This window comes from Mobula hypostoma, chromosome 17 (genome assembly GCF_963921235.1).
Source record: "Mobula hypostoma chromosome 17, sMobHyp1.1, whole genome shotgun sequence".
NCBI classification, from domain to species: domain Eukaryota; kingdom Metazoa; phylum Chordata; class Chondrichthyes; order Myliobatiformes; family Myliobatidae; genus Mobula; species Mobula hypostoma.
In genome coordinates this window covers 42337964-42359580 of record NC_086113.1, presented here as the reverse complement: position 1 = coordinate 42359580, position 21617 = coordinate 42337964, and the positions used below count along the sequence as shown (strand labels likewise).

The window sequence follows — 21617 nt, the reverse complement described above, 5'->3', positions numbered from 1 at the left end:
ACATTGGTGTTTCTATACCAGACTGTGATGCAATCAGTCAACATACTCTCCATATAGAAGAGTATAGAAGTGTGTATCTTGAAGTATTAGATCTCATGCTGAATCTTTGAAAACTCGTAAGGACATAGAGGCACTGCCATGCTTTCTTCATAACCGCACTTATGTGTTGGGCCCAGGACAGGTCCTCTTAAATGATAATACCAAGGAATTTAAAGTTGCTGATCCTCTCTACCTTTGATCCCCTGATGAGGACTGGTTCATGGATCTCTGGTTTCCTTCTCCTCGAGTCAATACAGTGATTCAGCGGAACAGAAACTAAAAGAAACATTAGCTTTATTTACCTCACATTTCTTATAATTTTCAAGTCGGTGTGGGGCAAATGGAAAACATTTGCCTAATTAATCAGACATTGCCCTACTTCTAACAATCTTGCAGTGAAAGAAACTGAAAATGTATTGAACTTCAACAAGGAATGTCTTTTGCAACAGGCAATGGGGTCATATTTCACTTCTACAGAAACAAAAGATACGGTAAACAGGACATTGTACATTTGCCTGCCACTAATATGCAATTCTTTCCAGAATGAAGTGCAAATTTCATTTTGCCAACTTCAGATATAAATAATGGAAAAAAAGCATGTCAGTGATAGAGGTTATGGATAAATGGCTGCATGGTGTTCCCAAAGTTATTTTACTAACTCCATAAAAACAGAAGAAAATTCAAGGAGAGTAAGCCACCTTAAGCCATCCCCACCATTCAAAATGATCATGCTTTATATATTTTGGCTTCAATGCCTCTATAAAGGGAGCCAGGATTTGAAGGGTAAAATAGTGCAAATGTCCTCCTGCAGAAAGGAGAACCTAGCCAAGAGTTTGCAACTCTGGATCAGAGTAGGAAACACTTTTCAGGTAAAGAATTCAACTTCCATTTAACCCAGGAAATACTTAATAACAATTAATAATTTGAAATATATAATTGATCAATTTTTGCTAACTGCGTGTCTTAACAAATGTGGAGCCAAACTGGGTAAATGAAGTTTGGATGTATATCTGCTGGGATCTTCTTCAAAAGTCCTAACAGATTCGGTGACATGAAAGGATTATTCCTTTCTCTTAATATTCCTAAAAACTGAACATTAATTGACATAGGCGATCCTGCATTGATAGAAATATATGTTGGCAATAGCTTAAACTATGTCCTCATTCATTAAAACTTGTTTTTGCCATTGCAAGCATGATGATGAAGATTCCTTACTTGCAGTTGTTGCTTGCTCAACCAGGATAAGGGCACTTAATACTATCCCAAATGAGAGGATTGCCAGGGCTGACAAAGATCTTTATGTTCTCACTAGCAACAGGTGAGGTCTCAAAGGACTAGAGAGGAGTGGATGTTGTGCCTTTGTTCAAAAATAGAGATAATTCAGGTAAATATAAGCTAGTGAGCCACATGTTGGTGGTAGGAAAACTATTGGAGAAAATAGTGAGGGATAGGATTTATATGCATTTGGGAAGGCGTGGCCTTCTGAGGGACAGTCAGTATGGCTTTGTGGAGGGAAATTAATAACTTACAAACTTCATTGAGCTTTTTGCAGAGGTGACAAAGGAGCTTGACGAGGGTAAGGCAGTGGACGTTAGCTACGTGGACTTCAGTAAGACATTTTATGAGGTCGTTCATGGTAAGTTGATTCAGATGATGCATAAGATACTGAGTGAGCTGTACTTTTGGATTGAGAACTAGTTTGCCCATACTGTATCTTTTGATTCTGTAGAAAGAGGGGGGGAAGGCTATTATTTTGGCTGGAGGCTGATGTGCTGTAACATAGATCAACGTTTTGCCTGAAAATATATTGAGTGGATCAGCAAGTTTGCAGATGACACCAAGTTGTGGAGAATGTTAAGGACTATTAAAGAATACTGTAGGATATTGATGGATTACAAATATGGGCAGAAAACTGTGTCATGAACCCCGTGACGGGTTGAAAAGGACCAGCAGAAATGGAACACGCCTGGAGTCTGGTTTACTATAAATTAAGACTATATTTATTACTACTACGAATTAATATCATTAAACCGGATAATACGATACAGGTTATAAACTATTTTACATATATATATATATATATATCCGTAAATGTGTGTGTGTGGATACAAAAATAAATAATTGTCCAGGAGGTAGATATCAGTCTTACAGTGTCAGGTAAGTTTAAGCAGTTCAGTTCACTTTGTGTTGCGTCGAGTTGAATTGATAGAGAGAGTTAATTGAGTTGATGTTCAAGTTCGCAGCTTTAGTTGTTCTTGCTTCCGAAGTCTTCAGAGTCACTTGGTGTAACCCCCACACAGACACAGATGGACGGAGCCCCTTCTAGGGAACGGTCTGCTAACCCACGGCACGGGTTCACCACCAGCAGACCCCCACAGGCAAGCTCTTACCCACACTGGTATTCACAGGTCGAAATTAATCGGTCCGTGGCCTCCACCCTCCTGGTGGTCTTAAACTCCACCAGTGGCTTCTCCACAGTTTCCACAGTTCTCCCATGTCGTGTGTCCTCTGCGTTATCAGACGAAAGGATCAACTTTTATAATCTATCCGAAATTCCAACTGTCCATTAGCTCAACTGCTCTGAGCTGTTACCATGGTTACTTCCCAGCTCATGTCTCAGCTGGCGCCGTACTCTCTCTCTCAAGGTCACAATTAAAAGTGTTATCAAAACAAAGTCAGAGTCCTCTCTCTCTTTTAATTGCCTCCTTGTTCATTAGACTGCTGAATTTTCTAGCAGTTTCTCACCTGCGTGACAAGTGGCAGACAACATTTAATTTGGGCTAGTGTGAGGTTTTGCACTTCAGGAGATCGAATGAAAGGAAAAACTCTAGTTAGTGGTAGATGCCTTAACAGCATTGATATAGAGAGATCTTGGTGTCCAGGTCTGTAGTGCATTGAAAGCGGTTGCACAGATCGATAATGTGGAAAAGAAGACACATGGCATGCTTGCCTTCATTAGTCAGGGCGTTGAATATAAGAGTAAGGAAATTGTGCTGCAGCTAGATAAAACTTAAGCCAGATCACACTTGGAGTATTCTGGATGTGGAGACTGCGCAGAAGAGGTTTACCAGGATGCTACCTGGATTAGAGGGTATGACTATAAGGGAAGATAGGATAGACTTCAGTTGTTTCCCCTAGAGCAGGGGTTCCCAAGCCTTTTTATGCCATGGATGAATACCATTAAGGAAAGGGTCCGTGGACCCCAGGTTGGGAACCCCTGTCCTAGAGGGTTGGAAGCTGAGAGGAGACCTGATGGAGGATTTTAAAATTATGAGAGGCAATTGATAGGGTAGCCAGTCAGAATCATTTCCCCAGGGTGGAAATACCAAAAACCAGAGCATATCCTTTTACAATTAGAAGGGGGAGGGTTAAAGTTGAAGTGAGGAGAAAGTTTGTTACTCTGATATTTTCTGGACATGCTGGATTGAAGCAAGTTTTCAGTTTTGTCATAATTACATCCAAATGAGGTGTATTATTTAAAACACAAGAGACCACAGAAGCTGCAATCTAAACATAATATGAACTGCTGGAGGAACTTAGTGGGTCAGACAGCAACTGTGGAGGCAGATGGATGGTCCACGTTTTAAGTCAAGACCCTGCACTCAAATGGTCTATTGTATTTTGACAAATTTGGCAGCTGATAAATATATTATCACTTGTCAGAGCCAAATTTTACTCATGTTACCTTTTTTCTTTCATAGATTACTATGCTTATTTTCAATTGTCACCTGTTGCTTTTATTATCTTTAAAGAATGTATCAGAATGCTCAGTGTTGGTACTAAATGTCTCTTCTTTATCATGTTACCTGAACTTTCCAACATTTTCCACTTGTACCATTTCTAGTATTTTGCCTTAAGTTCCCATTTTGCATGTGCTCATCTTTAGCTTTGAGGAATACTTTGTTTCACCAAGTGTTAAATACCCCAGTCTAAGACTTCCACACATTCAACCTTCCTTGCCAGTGTGGTATCCTTCTGGATTCAATAAATATTCCAACTTTGAACAAACAATGTTAGAAGAGGTAAACATGTGAACCCGGCCTTATTTCTTTGTCTTTGGCTATACCTTGGGATTGAGGATGACTTGCTTTCACTCCAATCCTATTGATTCCGAGATTTCTGATGACTTTATCACACATGGGACAAGAATGTGCTCAGAATGGATGGATGGTAGCTCGTGAGCAGCTGTGCTCTTGGTCACCTTATTTAATTTAACTGCTTATTACGTTTGACACAATTCAGATAAGTTATTGCAGGATTAATGCTTGGAGTGATTGGATTGTGTCATGAAGAAAGATTGGACAGGTTGACTTGTATTTAAGTTTATTAAACAGGTAAGGGATTTGGTTGACACTTGCAAGATGTTGACAAGGTAGATATGAAGATGAAGGTAAAGGATCATACACTTAAAATAAAGATGAAGGTGAGGGATAGTTTGTTGATCCTTGTTTTGTGGATGTCCAGCAATTGCTTGGAACTTGACCTTCAAATATGAATACCATGGCTCAGATATTGAATCTGGGCATATTATGGCTCTGAAGTGGAGACAACGTACATTAACCATTTTCCTTATATTCCGTCTGGGCAGCCTCCAACCTGATGGCATGAACATTGACTTCTCAAACTTCCGCTAATGCCCCACCTCCCCCTAGTACCCCATCCATTATTTATTTATATACACACATTCTTTTTCTCCCTCTGTACCTCTCACTATACCCCTTGCCCATCCTTTGGGCTTCTCCCTTCCCCCTTTTCTTTCTCCCTAGGCCTCCTGTCCCATGATCCTCTCATATCCCTTTTGCCAATCACTGTCCAGCTCTTGGCTCCATCCCTCCCCCTCCTGTCTTCTCCTATCATTTTGGATCTCCCCTCCCCTTCCCACTTTCAAATATCTTACTAGCTCTTCTTTCAGTTAGTCCTGATGAAGGGTCTCGGTCCGAAACGTCGACTGTACCTCTTCCTAGAGATGCTGCCTGGCCTGCTGCGTTCACCAGCAACTTTTATGTGTGTTGCTTAACCATTTTCCTTCAGCTCTATAGAGTAGTTCTACTTCAGCTCTAATTTGTTTCGGGTGAGGTGAAGCAATGCCAGCAGAGAGACTGAAAGGAGTTTCAGGTCAATGACGCAGCCGTGTCTGATAGTAATCTGCTCCTAGATTGACCCTACGGTGGACATTTTGGGTAGTAACTCACCTTGCACACATTGGGAGGAAGCTGTCTACCGTTTCTCTTAAGCAATCGTCGAGAAACACAATGCCCTTTATATAGTGCCATGCAGCCGCCTCTGCATCAATTCCACTCTTGGATCACTTATTACATGTTGAATTAATGAGTTCCATTAAAAGTTTCATTCACAATCATCAGTCCTTTGAAGGATCTCGGCCCAAAACGTAGATTGTTCAGTTCCCTCCACAGATACTACCTAACCCGATAAGTTCCTCCCGAGCGAACGCTGTTTCACAACCACCAGCTTCCACGGTAGCCCGCACAGTTACAATACCTACTGCGCATGCACCAGCTGGCTTCTCCGGTCCACCCTCTATTATCGTCCCCATCGCACTGTGTTGCGGCCATCTTACTCCGGGTTAGGATTTGGAGAAGGTTTGGGAACCAAAACATTCTCTGTGATGTTTCAGTCGTGGTTCTGCCGGCTGCAGTCCTGAGCTGTTTATATTTTGATGGAGTGCACTTTACTTGGCCAGATTCAACCCTTTCCGTTCCTCCAATGACTGGCGGAAACGTCCAGTCAAAATACGATTTCGCTTGGGATGTAAATAAGGAATTAACCGTCTGCGTGCTGCCCTATTTCGCTGTCTGTGAGGATTGATGGAACAGGCCTGACGGCAGCTGGCAGTAACGCCTGTCCTTTGGCTGCATTTACTTATCCGCAGTTTGCCGGGCGGCGAGTGGTGTCGGTGGCTATTGCTGAGGGTTGAAACCCAGGTCTCATAGTAATGGGGAACCAACTGGCTGGCATCGCGCCTTCTCAAATCCTATCCGTCGATAGTTACTTCTCCGACATCCATGAGTTTGAGTACGACAAAAGCTTGGGCAGCACCCGCTTCTTCAAGGTTGCTCGGGCCAAGCACCGTGAGGGACTGGTCGTTGTCAAAGTGTTCGCCGTGCAGGACCCATCACTACCGCTTACTGCCTACAAGCAGGAACTGGAGGAGTTGCAGCACAAGTTGCTTGGGGCCCCCAACTGTGTGCCTTTCCAGAGGGCTAGCTTCACTGAGAAGGCCGCCATGCTATTCCGGCAATACGTAAGGGACAACCTGTACGACCGCATCAGCACCCGTCCCTTTCTCAACAACATCGAGAAGAAGTGGATCGCCTTCCAGCTCCTCAATGCAGTGGAGCAGGCTCACCGGGCCGGCGTTCGCCACGGGGACATCAAGACAGAAAACGTTATGGTCACCAGCTGGAACTGGGTACTGCTCACCGACTTTGCTAGCTTCAAGCCCACCTACCTGCCCGAGGACAACCCGGCAGACTTCAATTATTTCTTTGACACCTCCCGGAGGAGGACGTGTTACATTGCCCCAGAGCGCTTTGTGGACGGGACGATGTTCAGCACCGAATTGGAAGCGGCAAGAGATTCAACTACCCCACTGGTGGATCTAACGCCCAACAATCAAAGGATGAGAGGAGAACTTAAACCGGCCATGGATGTCTTTTCTGCAGGTGCACTTACTAAGTATTCTGTCTGTTGGGAAGTGCGCGAATCATAGAATATTTTTAAAGCTATAGCTACCCAGTTATTCCTAGAAAATACTTTATATTGTAAATCTGGACTCATTTTTTCCGGCGAGATAGGATCAGTATGAAACAAACACTACTTGACCAGGCACAAAGTTAAGTTTCCAACATTAGAAACAAAATGTATGCCTTCTCTGAATTTGAGATGTAAAGCTGGGAATACTAAAAACAAATGCTTGGCAAGATGCTGATTTTTTTTCCCATAGACCCTCAATGAAGGCCCTATTTTCCAATGACACCTGCTGGTCTGCATCACTTACCTCGTCACTACCCCTACAATAGTCTCACTTGTCTACTCCCCTTTGTTCAAAACATCTGATTAATTTCTGCAAATCAATTACCTTTTCTGTGCCCAACCTTAGCACTGATCCCATTCATTCTCTTTCACCACCACATTCTCAGCACCCTTCCTCTTCTAAACTTGACCATTCCTTTCTTCCTCACCACCTGCCTTGCCCGTGACCACAATACTAGTTTAGTTTTTTTTTCCTGATCCCTCTTGCATTTTGGACCAATGTACTTTCTAGCTTCTCAGTTACTCTTTACACCTGATTGTTTATTGTATATGATAAATTAGCATGCCCACATTCCCATATCCATCAACATAGTCTGTAAAAATAGGCACCTTATTAGAGTTAAGGAAGATGTAGAGAGGATTCAAGGTCATATAGATGAGCTAGGTGAGTGGATGATATGATAGATGAAAGAAAACTTGAAAAGTGTGAGGTCTACAAAGCGCACAAAATGAGTTTTTTTTTGTAAACACGAGTTTTTTTAAGCAGATTGGAAAATGTGGACCTGGATGTCCATGTATGTGAGTCATTAAAAGCTGACCTACAGGTGTAGGGACCAGTTTGGAGGTAAATGGCATGTTGGCTTTTATTGCGAAGGAACCTGAGTAAGGAGTAAAGAGTCTTTCTGTAATTATATATAGCCCTGGTGAGGTTACACTTTGAGGTGAGTGCAGTGAAGGTTTGCTAGACTGGTTCCTGAGATGGTAGGTTTGGCACATGTAGAGGGATGTAGTAGAGTTGGCCTGTGTTCTCTAGATTTAGAAGAATGAAGGCTGACTTCATTGAAACTTAAGTTTTACAGGGTTTTACAGAATGAATGCATGTGAAAGATTCTCTTAGCTAAGGAATCAAGAACCAGAGGTCATAGTTGAAGAATAAGTGATTAGCCATTTAGAACAGAGAAGAGGATAGATTTCTTTATTCAGAAGTCAGTGCCTTAGTTATTGAGTTCATTAAGAACACATGATGGATATGGATAAGAATGAAATTGAAGCATAGAAAGAGTGCAGGAAAAGTAAGTAGAGAGAGTAAATCAGCGTAATCTCAGGGGTTAGTGGTGGAAGTGTGAGGAGTCAGAAAGCTGACTCCTGCTGCTTGTGCTTGCATTCTTGTATCTGTAATACTCACATTTTCTCATTGTATCCTATCTGCTGTCACCTTGCCCACACATTTAGAACCGTCACATTGCAGATTGTGTCCTCCATTCAATTCACTTTTCCACATGATTTCATAATATCGTTAAAATTGAATATAAGAGATACTATATTTTCAGATTCCATTAACATAAATTGTGAGCATCTGCAGCTCATTACTGCTTCAATGTAACCATCAACTCACTAAGCTGTTACTTGTATAGATAGTGTAAGTAATGAAAATTCATTCAGTTTCCACGATGTATTACATTTTTTTCATTGAACGGTATAGCACAGGAGATCATTTGGCCTATCATGTGTGTCAGTTCCGTGCCAGACTCTGATGCTGCCCACTGACCCTTGTACAGCCAATCTTGGTACTTGCAAATTTTTATCCACTACATATTGATCTAATTACCCCTTGAAGGCCAGTGCCACAGTGCATCTCTGCCACAGCTCCAAACAGCATACCCCAGATTCTAATCACTTGCTACATAAAAATATTTTTCCTCAAGTTAATCCTATTTGTTTTGCTTTTTTATTGTAGCCTATATGTTTAACCCTTCCACCAAACAGAATAGCCTCCCACTGTGTCCTGACCTGTTATCATTTTATATACTTGTACCAAATCTGTCCACAGACTTCTCCAAACTCCAGCCCTTGATCTTTCCCACCCAACTGGCCTCACCAATAAAAAAAAACCAGGCCCTGCTCTTCTAATCTACTTTGTACTGGCATAAGTTACTATTCTCAGTTCTTTTGTAGACTCTCTCCCATGCCTTTCCATCCTTCTTATAAAGTGTTGATGTGAATATTTGTACTGCATTTGAGGCTGGGTCAGTTTCTATAAAGGTGCAGCATGATTTCACTGCTTTTATACTCTATTGATATGACTGGATTATATACAGCAGGTCTTTTTAACTGCTTTCTCAACCTATCCTGATACTTGTACATCTATACTCAAAGGTCTTTCGAATTCAACATTTTTTTTAGTAACCTTTGTTCTATATCAAATTGATTAAAAACTATTTGTCCATAACAAGTCCATGTATGGTTACTCTCACTCCACTAACAAATACAATTATTGCTGATCGATAGTACTGGGGGAAAAATTCTAGAAGTTCAATGGCTGAAATTGATTAGTTCCTTTTGACTTTAATTTACTTAAAACATCAAAATCAATTGTTTCAGGTGAAAGAAGCAGTGATAATGAAAGAAATGTTACGAATTCAATTGTTTTGTAGTTGGGAATTAAATTTTCAAAATTAGTGTAAATATGTAATGTATGAATCATATCTAATTGCTACTTTTTTTCCTTCCTATAGGGTGTGTTATTGCAGAACTGTTCACAGAAGGAGTACCAATGTTTGATCTATCACAATTGCTCGCTTACAGAAATGGTCATTTTTCTCATGAACAGGTGTTGAATAAGATTGAGGATGTTAGCATAAGAGGTCTGGTAAGCATGCTCTAAATGTTTAATTTTGTCCACTGTGATATGCTGACATAAATGTAATGTAACATGCAGTCTTTAAAATGATTATTTGATATACAATATTTTGCTGATGTGGGTATGATAGGAATGACCTTGGATCATCATGCATATTCTGTCGCATAATTCACCAATTCTATATGAATTTTGCCACTGTTTTGTACATCATTAGCACAGGGGGAAGAAGGGCACGATTTTGTAATCATTGTACACTATAGTGGAAGAATATCTAAAAAATTTTTCAATGTTATTAGAAAATACGCTCTTAAAAAGATAAAGAATGGGTTAATTTGCTCTCATTATAACCACTTCGTTCTGATTTTTTCAGAATATTTTAGTAAGGCATCATTTAACGTAGTTACTCTGACAATTGAACAGTTTGCTTTTCCACCCGCGGCATTAAGACTAAGTCAGGTTAAACATAGAAAATAGGTGCAGGAGTGGGCCATTTGGCACGTCAAGCCTGCACCGCCATTCAGTATGATCATGGCTGATCATCCAACTCAGAACCCTGTACCAGCCTTCCCTCCATACCCACTGATCCCTTTAGCCACAAGGGCCATATCTAACTCATCTTAAATATAGCCAATGAACTGGCCTCAACTGTTTCCTGTGTCAGAGAATTCCACAGATTCACCACTCTCTGTGTGAAGAAGTTTTTCCTAATCTCGGTCCTAAAAGGCTTCCACTTTATCCTCAAACTGTGACCCCTCGTTCTGGACTTCCCCAACATCGGGAACAATCTTCCTGCATCTAGCCTGTCCAATCCCTTTAGGATTTTATATGTTTCAATCAGATCCCCCCTCAATCCTCTAAATTCCAACGAGTATAAGCCTAGTTCATCCAGTCTTTCATCGTATGAAAGTCCTGCCATCCCAGGAATCAATCTGGTGAACTTTCTTTGTACTCCCTCTATGGCAAGGATGTCTTTCCTCAGATTAGGGGACCAAAACTGCACACAATACTCCAGGTGTGGTCTCACCAAGGCCTTGTACAACTGCAGTAGTACCTCCCTGCTCCTATACTCGAATCCTCTTGATATAAATGCCTGCATACCATTCACCTTTTTCACCGCCTGTTGTACCTGCATGCCCACTTTCAATGACTGGTGTATAATGACACCCAGGTCTCGTTGCACCTCCCCTTTTCCTAATCGGCCACCATTCAGATAATAATCTGTTTTCCTGTTTTTGCCACCAAAGTGGATAACTTCACATTTATCCACATTAAATTGCATCTGCCATGAATTTGCCCACTCATCCAACCTATCCAAGTCACCCTGCATCCTCTTAGCATCCTCCTCACAGCTAACACTGCTGCCCAGCTTCGTATCATCCGCAAACTTGGAGATGCTGCATTTAATTCCCTCATCTAAGTCATTAATATATATTGTAAACAACTGGGGTCCCAGCACTGAGCCTTGTGGTACCCCACTAGTCACTGCCTGCCATTCTGAAAAGGTCCTGTGTATTCCCACTCTTTGCTTCCTGTCTGCCAACCAATTCTCTCCACATCAATACCTTACCCCCAATACCGTGTGCTTTAAGTTTGCACACTAATCTCCTGTGTGGGACCTTGTCAAAAGCCTTTTGAAAATCCAAATATACCACATCCACTGGTTCTCCCCTATCCACTCTACTAGTTACATCCTCAAAAATTCTATGGGATTCGTCAGACATGATTTTCCTTTCACAAATCCATGCTGATTTTGTCTGATGATTTCACCGCTTTCCAAATGTGCTGTTATCACATCTTTGATAACTGACTCTAGCAGTTTCCCCACCACCGACGTTAGGCTAATCGGTCTATAATTCCCCGGTTTCTCTCTCCCTCCTTTTTTAAAAAGTGGGGTTACATTAGCCACCCTCCAATCCTCAGGAACTAGTCCAGAATCTAACGAGTTTTGAAAAATTAGGCATTCAAACTGAAAAGGAAAGTGCAGGGAGGAACAGCGAGTTTAAAAAAAAAATGCAGCCTAGCATGTGCAGAAATGGTGGAGTTTAAAAAAAAAAGTCAGAAAACGGAAGAATTCATGGGTTCATAAAGAGGGAGTTGTATGACATGTATAGGAAGCAGGGAGTAAATAAGGTGCTTGAGGAGTATAAGAAGTGCAAGAAAATACTTAAGAAAGAAATCAGGAGGGCTAAAAGAAGACATGAGGTTGTCTTGGCAGTCGAAGTGAAGGATAATCCAAAGAGCTTTTACGGGTATATTAAGAGCAAAAGGATTGTAAGGGATAAAATTGGTCCTCTTGAAGATCAGAGTGGTCAGCTATGTGCGGAACCAAAGGAAATGGGGGAGATCTTAAATAGGTTTTTTGCGTCTGTATTTACTAAGGAAACTGGCATGAAGTCTATGGAATTAAGGGAAACAAGTAGTGAGATCATGGAAACTGTACAGATCGAAAAGGAGGAGATCTGTCTTGAGGAAAATTAAAGTGGATAAATCCCCGGAACCTGACAGGGTGTTCCCTTGGACCTTGAAGGAGACTAGTGTTGAAATTGCAGGGGCCCTGGCAGAAATATTTAAAATGTTGCTGTCTACCGGTGAGGTGCCGGAGGATTGGAGAGTGGCTCATGTTGTTCCATTGTTTAAAAAAGGATCGAAAAGTAATCCGGGAAATGATAGGCCAGTAAGTTTAACATTGGTAGTAGGTAAGTTATTGGAGGGAGTACTAAGAGACAGAATCTACAAGCATTTGGATAGACAGGGACTTATTAGGGAGAGTCAACATGGCTTTGTGCTTGGTTGGTCATGTTTGACCAATCTCTTGGAGTTTTTCGAGGAGGTTACCAGGAAAGTGGATGAAGGGAAGGCAGTGGATATTATTTACATGGACTTCAGTAAGGCCTTTGACAAGGTCCCGCATGGGAGGTTAGTTAGGAAAATTCAGTCACTAGGTATACATGGAGAGGTGGTAAATTGGATTAGACATTGGCTCGATGGAAGAAGCCAGAGAGTGGTGGTAGAGAATTGCTTCTCCGAGTGGAGGCCTGTGACTAGTGGTGTGCCACAGGGATCAGTGCTGGGTCTATTGTTATTTGTCATCTATATCAATGATCTGGATGATAATGTGGTAAATTGGATCAGCAAATTTGCTGATGATACAAAGATTGGAGGTGTAGTAGACAGTGAGGAAGGTTTTCTGAGCCTGCAGAGGGACTTGGACCAGCTGGAAAAATGGGCTGAAAAATGGCAGATGGAGTTTAATACAGACAAGTGTGAGGTATTGCACGTTGGAAGGACAAACCAAGGTAGAACATACAGGGTTAATGGTAAGGCACTGAGGAGTGCAGTGGAACAGAGGGATCTGGGAATACAGATACAAAATTCCCTAAAAGTGGCGTCACAGGTAGATAGGGTCGTAAAGAGAGCTTTTGGTACATTGGCCTTTATTAATCAAAGTGTTGAGTATAAGAGCTGGAATGTTATGATGAGGTTGTATAAGGCATTGGTGAGGCCGAATCTGGAGTATTGTGTTCAAATTCGGTCACCAAATTACAGGAAGGATATAAATAAGGTTGAAAGAGTGCAGAGAAGGTTTACAAGGATGTTGCCGGGACTTGAGAAACTGAGTTACAGAGAAAGGTTGAATAGGTTAGGACTTTATTCCCTGGAGCGTAGAAGAATGAGGGGAGATTTAATAGAGGTATATAAAATTATGATGGGTATAGATAGAGTGAATGCAAGCAGGCTTTTTCCACTGAGGCAAGGGGAGAAAAAAACCAGAGGACCTGGGTTAAGGGTGAGGGGGAAAAGTTTAAAGGGAACATTAGAGGAGGCTTCTTCACACAGAGAGTGGTGGGAGTATGGAATGAGCTGCCAGACAAGGTGGTAAATGCGGGTTCTTTTTTAACATTTAAGAATAAATTGGACAGATACATGGATGGGAGGTGTATGGAGGGATATGGTCCGTGTGCAGATCAGTGGGACTAGGCAGAAAATGGTTTGGCACAGCCAAGAAGGGCCAAAAGGCCTGTTTCTGTGTTGTAGTTTCTATGGTTCTATGGTTCTATAAAGAGTGAGTACCTCGTGATAATTGTTTAAAAAAACAGAAATAGCTGGCTGTGTTAGAAAAACTTATGTGTTTGATTACACAAAAGATAACTGGAATATGTTTACTGAGCTGATTCAACAATATTTTGAAGCAAATGAAATAGCTGAAGAGAAACTCAGCAGCTGTATGGAGATCTCCAGCGTATTTGCAATCTGAGTCTCAGCCTGGAAAGTGTTCTGACTGTGTGGAAAACATCAGGTGTGGTCCCAGTACCCAGAAGGGCCAACCAAACGTCTTCAATGACTACTGTCCAGTGGCCTCACACATCATGAAGATCCTAGAGAGGCTGGTCCTGGCTCACCTCTGACCCCTGGTCAGATCAGTCCTCAACCCCCTGCAGCTTGCATCCCAGGAGCACATTGGAGTCGAAGATGCTTTCATCTACCTGCTGAACAGAGCCTACTCCCATTTGGATAAACAGGGGAGCAATGTGAAGATCATGTTTTTTTGATTTCTCAAGTGCTTTCAATACCATACAGCCCTCATTGCTGGGGGAAAAGCTCCATTCAATGCAGGTTGGCACTTCCATTGTATCTTGGATAATGGACTACCTGACTGGCAGACCACAGTTTGTGCAGCTTCAGAGCTGTGTGTCAGACGTGGCCGTAAGCAGCACCGGGGCCCCAAAGGGGATTATTTTAGCCCCCTTCCTGTTTACCCTGTATACCTCGGACTTTGGATACAACACTGAGTCATGTCATTTGCAGAAATTCTCTGATGATTCAGCAATAGTTGGGTGTATAAAGGGTGGACAGGAGGACGAATACAGGGTCCTGGTGGAGAACTTTGTCAAATGGTGCAAGCTGAATTACTCATAGCTCAACATCAGTAAGACAAAGGAGATGGTGATGGACTTTAGGAAGACTAAGCCTGCACTGCTCCCTGTTACTGTTGATGGTGAGGATGTGGATGTGGTGAGGACCTAAAAGTACTTGGATGACAGACTTGAGTGGAGCACCAACACAGAGGCTGCGTACAAGAAGGGCCAGAGTCACCTCCACTTCCTAAGGAGACTGAGGCCCTTTGGAGTATGCAGGTCTCTCCTTCACATGTTCTACCAGTCTGTTGTCACCAGTACAATCTTCTATGTGGTGGTGTGCTGGGGCAATGGCATCAACATGGATGATGTCAACAGGCTCAATAAAGTGACTATAAAGGCTGGCTCTGTTATAGGAGTCAATCTGGACACTGGAGGCTGTGGTAGAACAAGTGACCCTATGGAAAATCCTAGCAATTCCGAACAATGTTTCTCACCCTTTGTGTGCTGTCTTGGCTGAACAGAGGAACACTTTTAGTAACAGACTAAGACAACTGCACTGCTCTAAAGAGTTCTATATGAAGCCATTCTTGCCCTTGGCCATTAGGCTTTATAAAAAGTCAACCTGTAGCCGGGGAAGTGATGACCCCCTCCTGTTAGATTGTACGTTGTAAATTATTTTTTATTCTTTCTTGTTTCTCTTTTAATGTTTGTATATCTGTGCACTTGTAATGCTACTATGACATTGTAATTTACTTTAGGATCAATAAAGTATCTGTCTAAAAAAAGTACAAATTTTGCTGAGTTTGTTAAGTGTAAAGGCATACAGTTTGTTTCGAAGTTTAACTGCTCCAACCAAACCAGCAGAAATGAGCTTTGCTGATATTGTAAAAGTAATACTGGAACATCTAGAACCGAAGCCATTGCTGATTGTATAACACTTTAGATTTCACAAGTGGAATCAAAAGGAAGGGGAGTCTATTTCAGTGTATGTAGCAGATTGGAAGAGATTGTTTGAGCATTGTCAATTCTGCAATGAGTGTAATGATGTACTGAGAGATCGATTAGTTTGTGGAATCTTACAAGAAAGCATTCGAAAGCAGCTCCCAACTGAAGCACAAATGAACTTAAAAGAGCAGTTGAAATTGCTGTATCAATGTAAACTGCAGACAGAGCACTAAGAGATCATTTAGTTTATGGAATCTTATAAGAGAGCTTTCAAAAAATGAAGCACAGCTTACATTTAAAAGAGCAATTGAAATTGCTGTTTTAATGGAAACCTCAGACAGAGACGCTATTGAGCTGCAGTCAGGAATGAAAGTGAGTGTGAACAAAATTGTAACATCTAAACAGAAACGGGTCTGGCTGAGCAAATTGTGGTACAGTTTGGGCAGGGGCTCACGTTCACCAGATCAATGTAGGTTTAAGGATGACACTTACAAAAATGCAGCAAAGTAGGACACATAGAAAGAGCCTGTTGGGCAGACAAAAATAAGTGGAGTGCACAGAGAAGAGAAAAACCTAAAAGTCAAGTTGCAGTTTCAAAATGAGCACTAATCTGCATGCTCCTGTTGACAAATTTGACAATGATGTGAGTGACACAAGACTTGAGTGATGTAGCCTTGAGATTTACAATGTGAAAATTAACAATTGACAAACAATATGGTTTATGCTAGAAGTGAGCAGCAAATTAATTAAAATGGAATTGTACACTGGCTCAGCTGGTTCAGTCATTCCACAAAATGAGTTTGAACAGCATTTCAGAGATGTCAAACTGAATCCTGCAGATATCCAGCTAAGAACTTGTGCTAGAGAAAAGATAACTCCTGTGGGAATGGCATTCATAACAGTGGAATACAACCAACAAGCCACATTGAGCTTTGATGTGGTAAAAGCAGGAGGACTAACATTGTGAGCGCATGATTGGCTGAAACAACTACAACCTGACTGGAGATCCATCCACAATTTACATGCTACATCCCCTGCAAGAGAGTCAACTGAACCCGAATTAAGAAAAGTACTGGATGATGCCACAACTATCTTCATGTTGTACACCATGAACTGTTCCCCAACAGAGGGCAAACAGGTGTTGGAAAGCATATTGGACCAAGGAAGGGCCATGCTGCTCTGAAGAATCGTGAAAGTGAAGAAAACAGTGGTCTGACTACATCAGTTTTTGTGCGTAACATATCTGAGAAAGCATCTGATCTGTTAACAGGCATTTACTTGTGAAATGTGGCTGTTTTAAGCTGGAGGAAAGTTCAAGGAGCTTCGGGAAAGTTACAAGCATTCAGCTTTTATGATTATAAAGAACCAGAATCTACTCTATGTGCATTAAGGTTATTGCATAAACTTAAGTGGGAGACAAAAAGCTGTATGCAAATATAAATGCAAAGACTGGATGAATGGAAGGCCAAAAAGAAAGGGGTCAATGGACAAAAACAAAGGATTTGTCAACTGATGTTGTGGATGAGGAAAGCAAGAGAAGAGAGCGATCAGATTGTAAAGAGAGAGATAGAAAGATTATAAAGAATACTCCAGTGAACTAATCGCACCTTCCCAGGATCAAGATGCACAAACTAGAAGAAGAAAAAGAAAGGGAGCGGGGGAAGTGTCCAGAGCTGTTGGAACAAAGACTTCCTGCAGTCTCAGAGTTGACAGCTACAACCACGATGGAAGAGGCTCCAGAACCTGAGATTGTTTCACAGTCACAAGTCTTGCCTGCCAAGCAATGTGATTTCCTCCTGGTCAGGGAAGATATTATCCCACAAAATTAAGAAAACCTCCACAGGGATTAAATCTGAATTGAACAATTTAAAAGTTAACAATGCTATGGATGTCTTTATATAGTAGTTGTATTAAATGGTATACTGTGTATATGGTTGAGATGCATTCTCTATTCAATTGGAGTTTATAGCTATTGAGTTGGAATTGATTAACCATTCTTGTTTATTTAAATAATTATATGAGTTATATGTATAAATACGTGAACTGCATGTGTCATCATGCAATGTGCATGCCTTGCTTAGAAATCACAAAGTTACATTCACACTTCAGACGACCTTGTTTTCCTTTGAATTAGTTTAACGTTTTGAAGTTGCAAGCATAACAACTACATCCTTAAAATATGATTTACTTTTGTTTATTTCCATTTAAAAATTGGGATATTGATCTTTTTGTATTGTAGGTCAGTCAGATGATTCAGCGTGACCCTGAGAAACGTCTAACAGCGGAAGAACATCTCAAACAACAGAGGGGCAGAGCTTTTCCAGAGCTGTTTTATTCTTTTCTGCAACCTTATATGGCACAATTTGCAAAAGAAACTTTTCAATCTGCTGATGAACGTATCTTGGTAATAAGGAAAGACTTGGAAAATATTCTGCTAAATGTTTGTGGAGAAGACCAGTCAGAGAAAAGTGATGGAGAAACAAAAGAGTATGGATTGGTTATTTTGGTGTCTGTTATCACTTCTTGCTTGCAAACACTCCAGTTCTGTGATTCTAAATTAGCTGCTTTGGAATTAATTCTCCAACTGGCAACCAGACTCAGTGGTGAGATCTTGCTTGACCGTATAACACCTTATCTCTTGCATTTTGCCAATGACTCTGTGCCAAGGGTGCGAGCTGAAGCAGTCAGAACATTGACAAAAGTCCTTGCCCTTGTCAAAGAGGTGCCACGTAACGATGTCAATATTTACCCTGAGTACATTTTACCAGGTATTGCGCACTTGGCTCAGGATGAAGCAACTCTTGTCAGATTAGCATATGCAGGTAAGGAATATAGACAAAAGATGTATTTCTGGTCTATGGTGGCTTCATATTGTGGACTCACCGCATGGGAATTGAAACCTATCACCTCATGTATCTTACCTCTCCTTGCCTTATTGCCCATTGTTAGGATTGCAGTTGTCTCCGTATCCCTGACATGCTAGGGTATATCCTAACATTAACCTTGCATTGTTCCTAACTCTTAATATAAGTTCAGATTGTATTGTTGTTTTTGTGAACTCTTTTGGCTTGAGATCTCAAGTTTATGTAGCTCATTTCTCTACACTGTATTCAATTTCTTTCTTTATCTGACAATTTTATAACTTGGCCAAGGGGTGACCTATCATTTATTTCAATGAAAGTTGCTTTCTGAACTTTTGTTCCACATTGTCTTTTAACAGAAAACATAGCACTTTTGGCAGAGACAGCTCTTCGATTTTTAGAAATAGTCCAATTAAATAACTTAAATGTGGAAGGTGAGCTAAATGGCGAGGAAACAGAAGAAATACTACATCCCAATGAAAACTACGACTCTGGTAATCTTTCACATTGCAATCTCTTTCTATTGCAACTTAATGCAGTTGTTTACATTTTATGGCTTATTTCCCCAAAATCTTTAGTTGACTAATAAAGTGGATTCTATCTTTGTAGAATTACAAGCTCTTCATGAGATGGTGCAGCAAAAAGTGGTGACGCTGTTAAGTGACCCAGAAAATATCGTGAAGCAGACCTTAATGGAGAATGGTATTACTCGACTTTGTGTGTTCTTTGGTCGACAAAAGGCTAATGATGTCCTCTTGTCACACATGATAACCTTCTTGAACGATAAAAATGATTGGCACCTTCGAGGTGCTTTCTTTGATAGTATTGTTGGTAAGTACAATATCAACTTTGACAGTATGAACTCCTATTATACTGTCCATTTATAATCTTATCGTCAAATTAGAAAATTGGGAGTAGGCAGTGTTTGTTACAATGTTATTTTAATGTATTAGTTTTAATAAAAGAGAGAACATCAACTTGCCATGTTAACTTTCATCAAGATGTTTTAATTGAAACAAATGGTTAGGTTGATTCTGAACTCAAAGCACAGAATTGCATTCGGAAAATCTGATATGAAAGCAATAAAGATAGATACTCCATAATCGGTGAGGGTGCAGTGGGCCAAAAGCCCTCTCTCCATGCTCTATCACTGCTTAATTCTTAAAATGTTAGCGATATTCAGCAGGCCAGGCGATAACTGTAGACAGAAAAGCAGAATTAATACTCCATTTTTTTCTGAACTGCGAAAGTGAAAAAGACAAGTTGTGGATGAATGATTAAAGACCCAGATTGTGCAGATAACACAAATACTCTTCGTGTTGTCAAAGAGGTTGATGAATGCTTGTTTAATCATAGCTCATCTGTCTGGCGGAGTATTAAATGAGGAATATAAATGATGGCAGTTGTGAGCCAAACCATGGCACTGGAACTGTGAGATATCATTTTTTAGACAAAATCTTAAGTCATAAAATAGAAAAAAATCTATCACTGATCGCTGTGCCAAAACAAAATGACTCATATCACAATTTGATCTCTTGATGTTTGGAGGAATTCAGGCTTCTGGAAAGATTATTTTAGGTTCCTCTAGACTGCATCTACTTTGCAGGCGATCCCTTGATTGTTTGTGTATTTTTGACTTCGTAGGCAAAATCAATTTACTGTTAATTGATGACTGTCTTGGTGTCTGTAAAGGCAGATCTCATTTATTAGCTAGAAACCTGCCTGTATTTTATTCATTAAAATAAATGGATGATGCAATTAGCGTCAAAATTTTGTAGGTTCAGCGACATTTTTAGAGTACTAGTCCCTTCATTTATGGCAGACTTGTAACTAATACTAGCTGGTATTACTTTCCCTCCTTGTTCATCCTCTTTCATTGGATATAGTTCTGCTATTTGGTTCAGTCACGGTTGCCTTTTCTCTCTATATCTGTTACCACACTGATGCTTTGATTTTCTCGAGTTAGTGCAAGTCTCTTAATGTCTGTAAGTTCCATTATATCTTCTAGTATCAAGTTAAATGAAGAACACATCGGTTGAATGCTCCTATGATGTGTGGATGCTTTGTTTATGTGCCTAAAAACCCTGGGGCAACCCCACCAGAAACACGGATTTAAATTGTCAAGACAGTCAGCACCTGCTAAAAAAGACCACTTTTGGAAGAACACCTTATGATCCTTAGTATCCTTCTTGATCTGGTTTTGCCTTGCCACCCTTAAGAACAATAAAAAAATTGAAAAGCCTATATGTCAGCCAAAAAGCAAGAAGCCATTGGGGAGAGATGGTATTCTTGCTGAAGTTCAAAAACTTGGCACAAATTCTCAAGAAGAGAAAGACATGCCAGGAATCTTGGAGGAGCTATAATTATGACATATAGAAAGGAGATGAGCACCCAAGCCATACCTGAGTCTTTGTGGAATTCCAGGAGCCGTCATCACTTTGGTCCTATTTGGAGCACTTTTCTCATTATTTTTCTGTTAATTGATGACTGTCTTGGTGTTGCTTCCTGTACGTACTAAATTCTAATTTTGCAACGAGTTCTCAGAGCTATTCTGCTGCCCTTTTCCCGTTCTGCTCCCATTATCCACTTCTCTTCCATGTCATATGCTGTCAAATGATGAGACTTTTCACAATACCTTTAAGATGTCTTCCTTTTTTAACTGTAGCTTCTTCTCAACTGTATCTCCCCTATTTCCAACACTTTTGGTCTCACTTCTTCTCCCAGTCAGAATGAGGTTAGGTAGGAGACTCTTTCCTCTCTGCTTCCATGCATACTCAGTTGATCATTCCATAATTTCTGCTCCATTCAATGGAATTCTACCAGCAGGTGCACTTCCCCCTTCCCCTTCCTTTGAGCTTTCTAAAGGGATCACACCTACAGTGACTCCCTGATTTGCTTTTCCATCCTCACCAACTATTTCCTTTCTCATGGCACTTTTCTATCGCATTGTGGGAGATGCAACCTTTTCCCTTTTTTTAAAACCAGTCCATTCCTGAAATCCGGGGAACCAAATAGTCCTTCCAGGTGAAGCAGAAATTCTCTTTCTAATTTAGTATACTTCATTCATGACATGATCTCTATGTCTGAGAAACTGCATGTGTCGTGCCCTATGGACTTGTCATTGAACATAACAATTTCAAGGCAAGGGCTTTCTTTTCCTCTAGCTTGTAACTTTAATTTTTAGTTTTATTTTGTTTGTTTTTTTCTCCATTCTCAACAGTTTCTAGTAGTTAAAGTAATTGTTACATAGACAATTTTTTCTTTGCATCCTGTCACATA

The 21617-nt window shown here is 40.7% G+C and overlaps 1 protein-coding gene across 2 annotated transcripts in view; it reads left to right on the top strand.

The window, feature by feature from the left end:
* Nucleotides 1–5577: 5577 nt before the first annotated feature.
* Nucleotides 5578–21617, top strand: part of pik3r4 (phosphoinositide-3-kinase, regulatory subunit 4) — a 60353-nt gene continuing 44313 nt past the window's right edge. Inside the window, exons 1-5 of one of the 2 annotated variants that reach the window (XM_063069802.1) lie at nt 5578–6722; nt 9549–9682; nt 17717–18299; nt 18698–18832; nt 18948–19169. In XM_063069802.1, the coding sequence (XP_062925872.1) occupies nt 5993–6722; nt 9549–9682; nt 17717–18299; nt 18698–18832; nt 18948–19169 (1804 nt within the window). In that variant the 5' untranslated portion in view covers nt 5578–5992. The remainder of the gene's footprint in view (nt 6723–9548; nt 9683–17716; nt 18300–18697; nt 18833–18947; nt 19170–21617) is intronic. The other variant, XM_063069803.1, reaches the window with a different exon arrangement.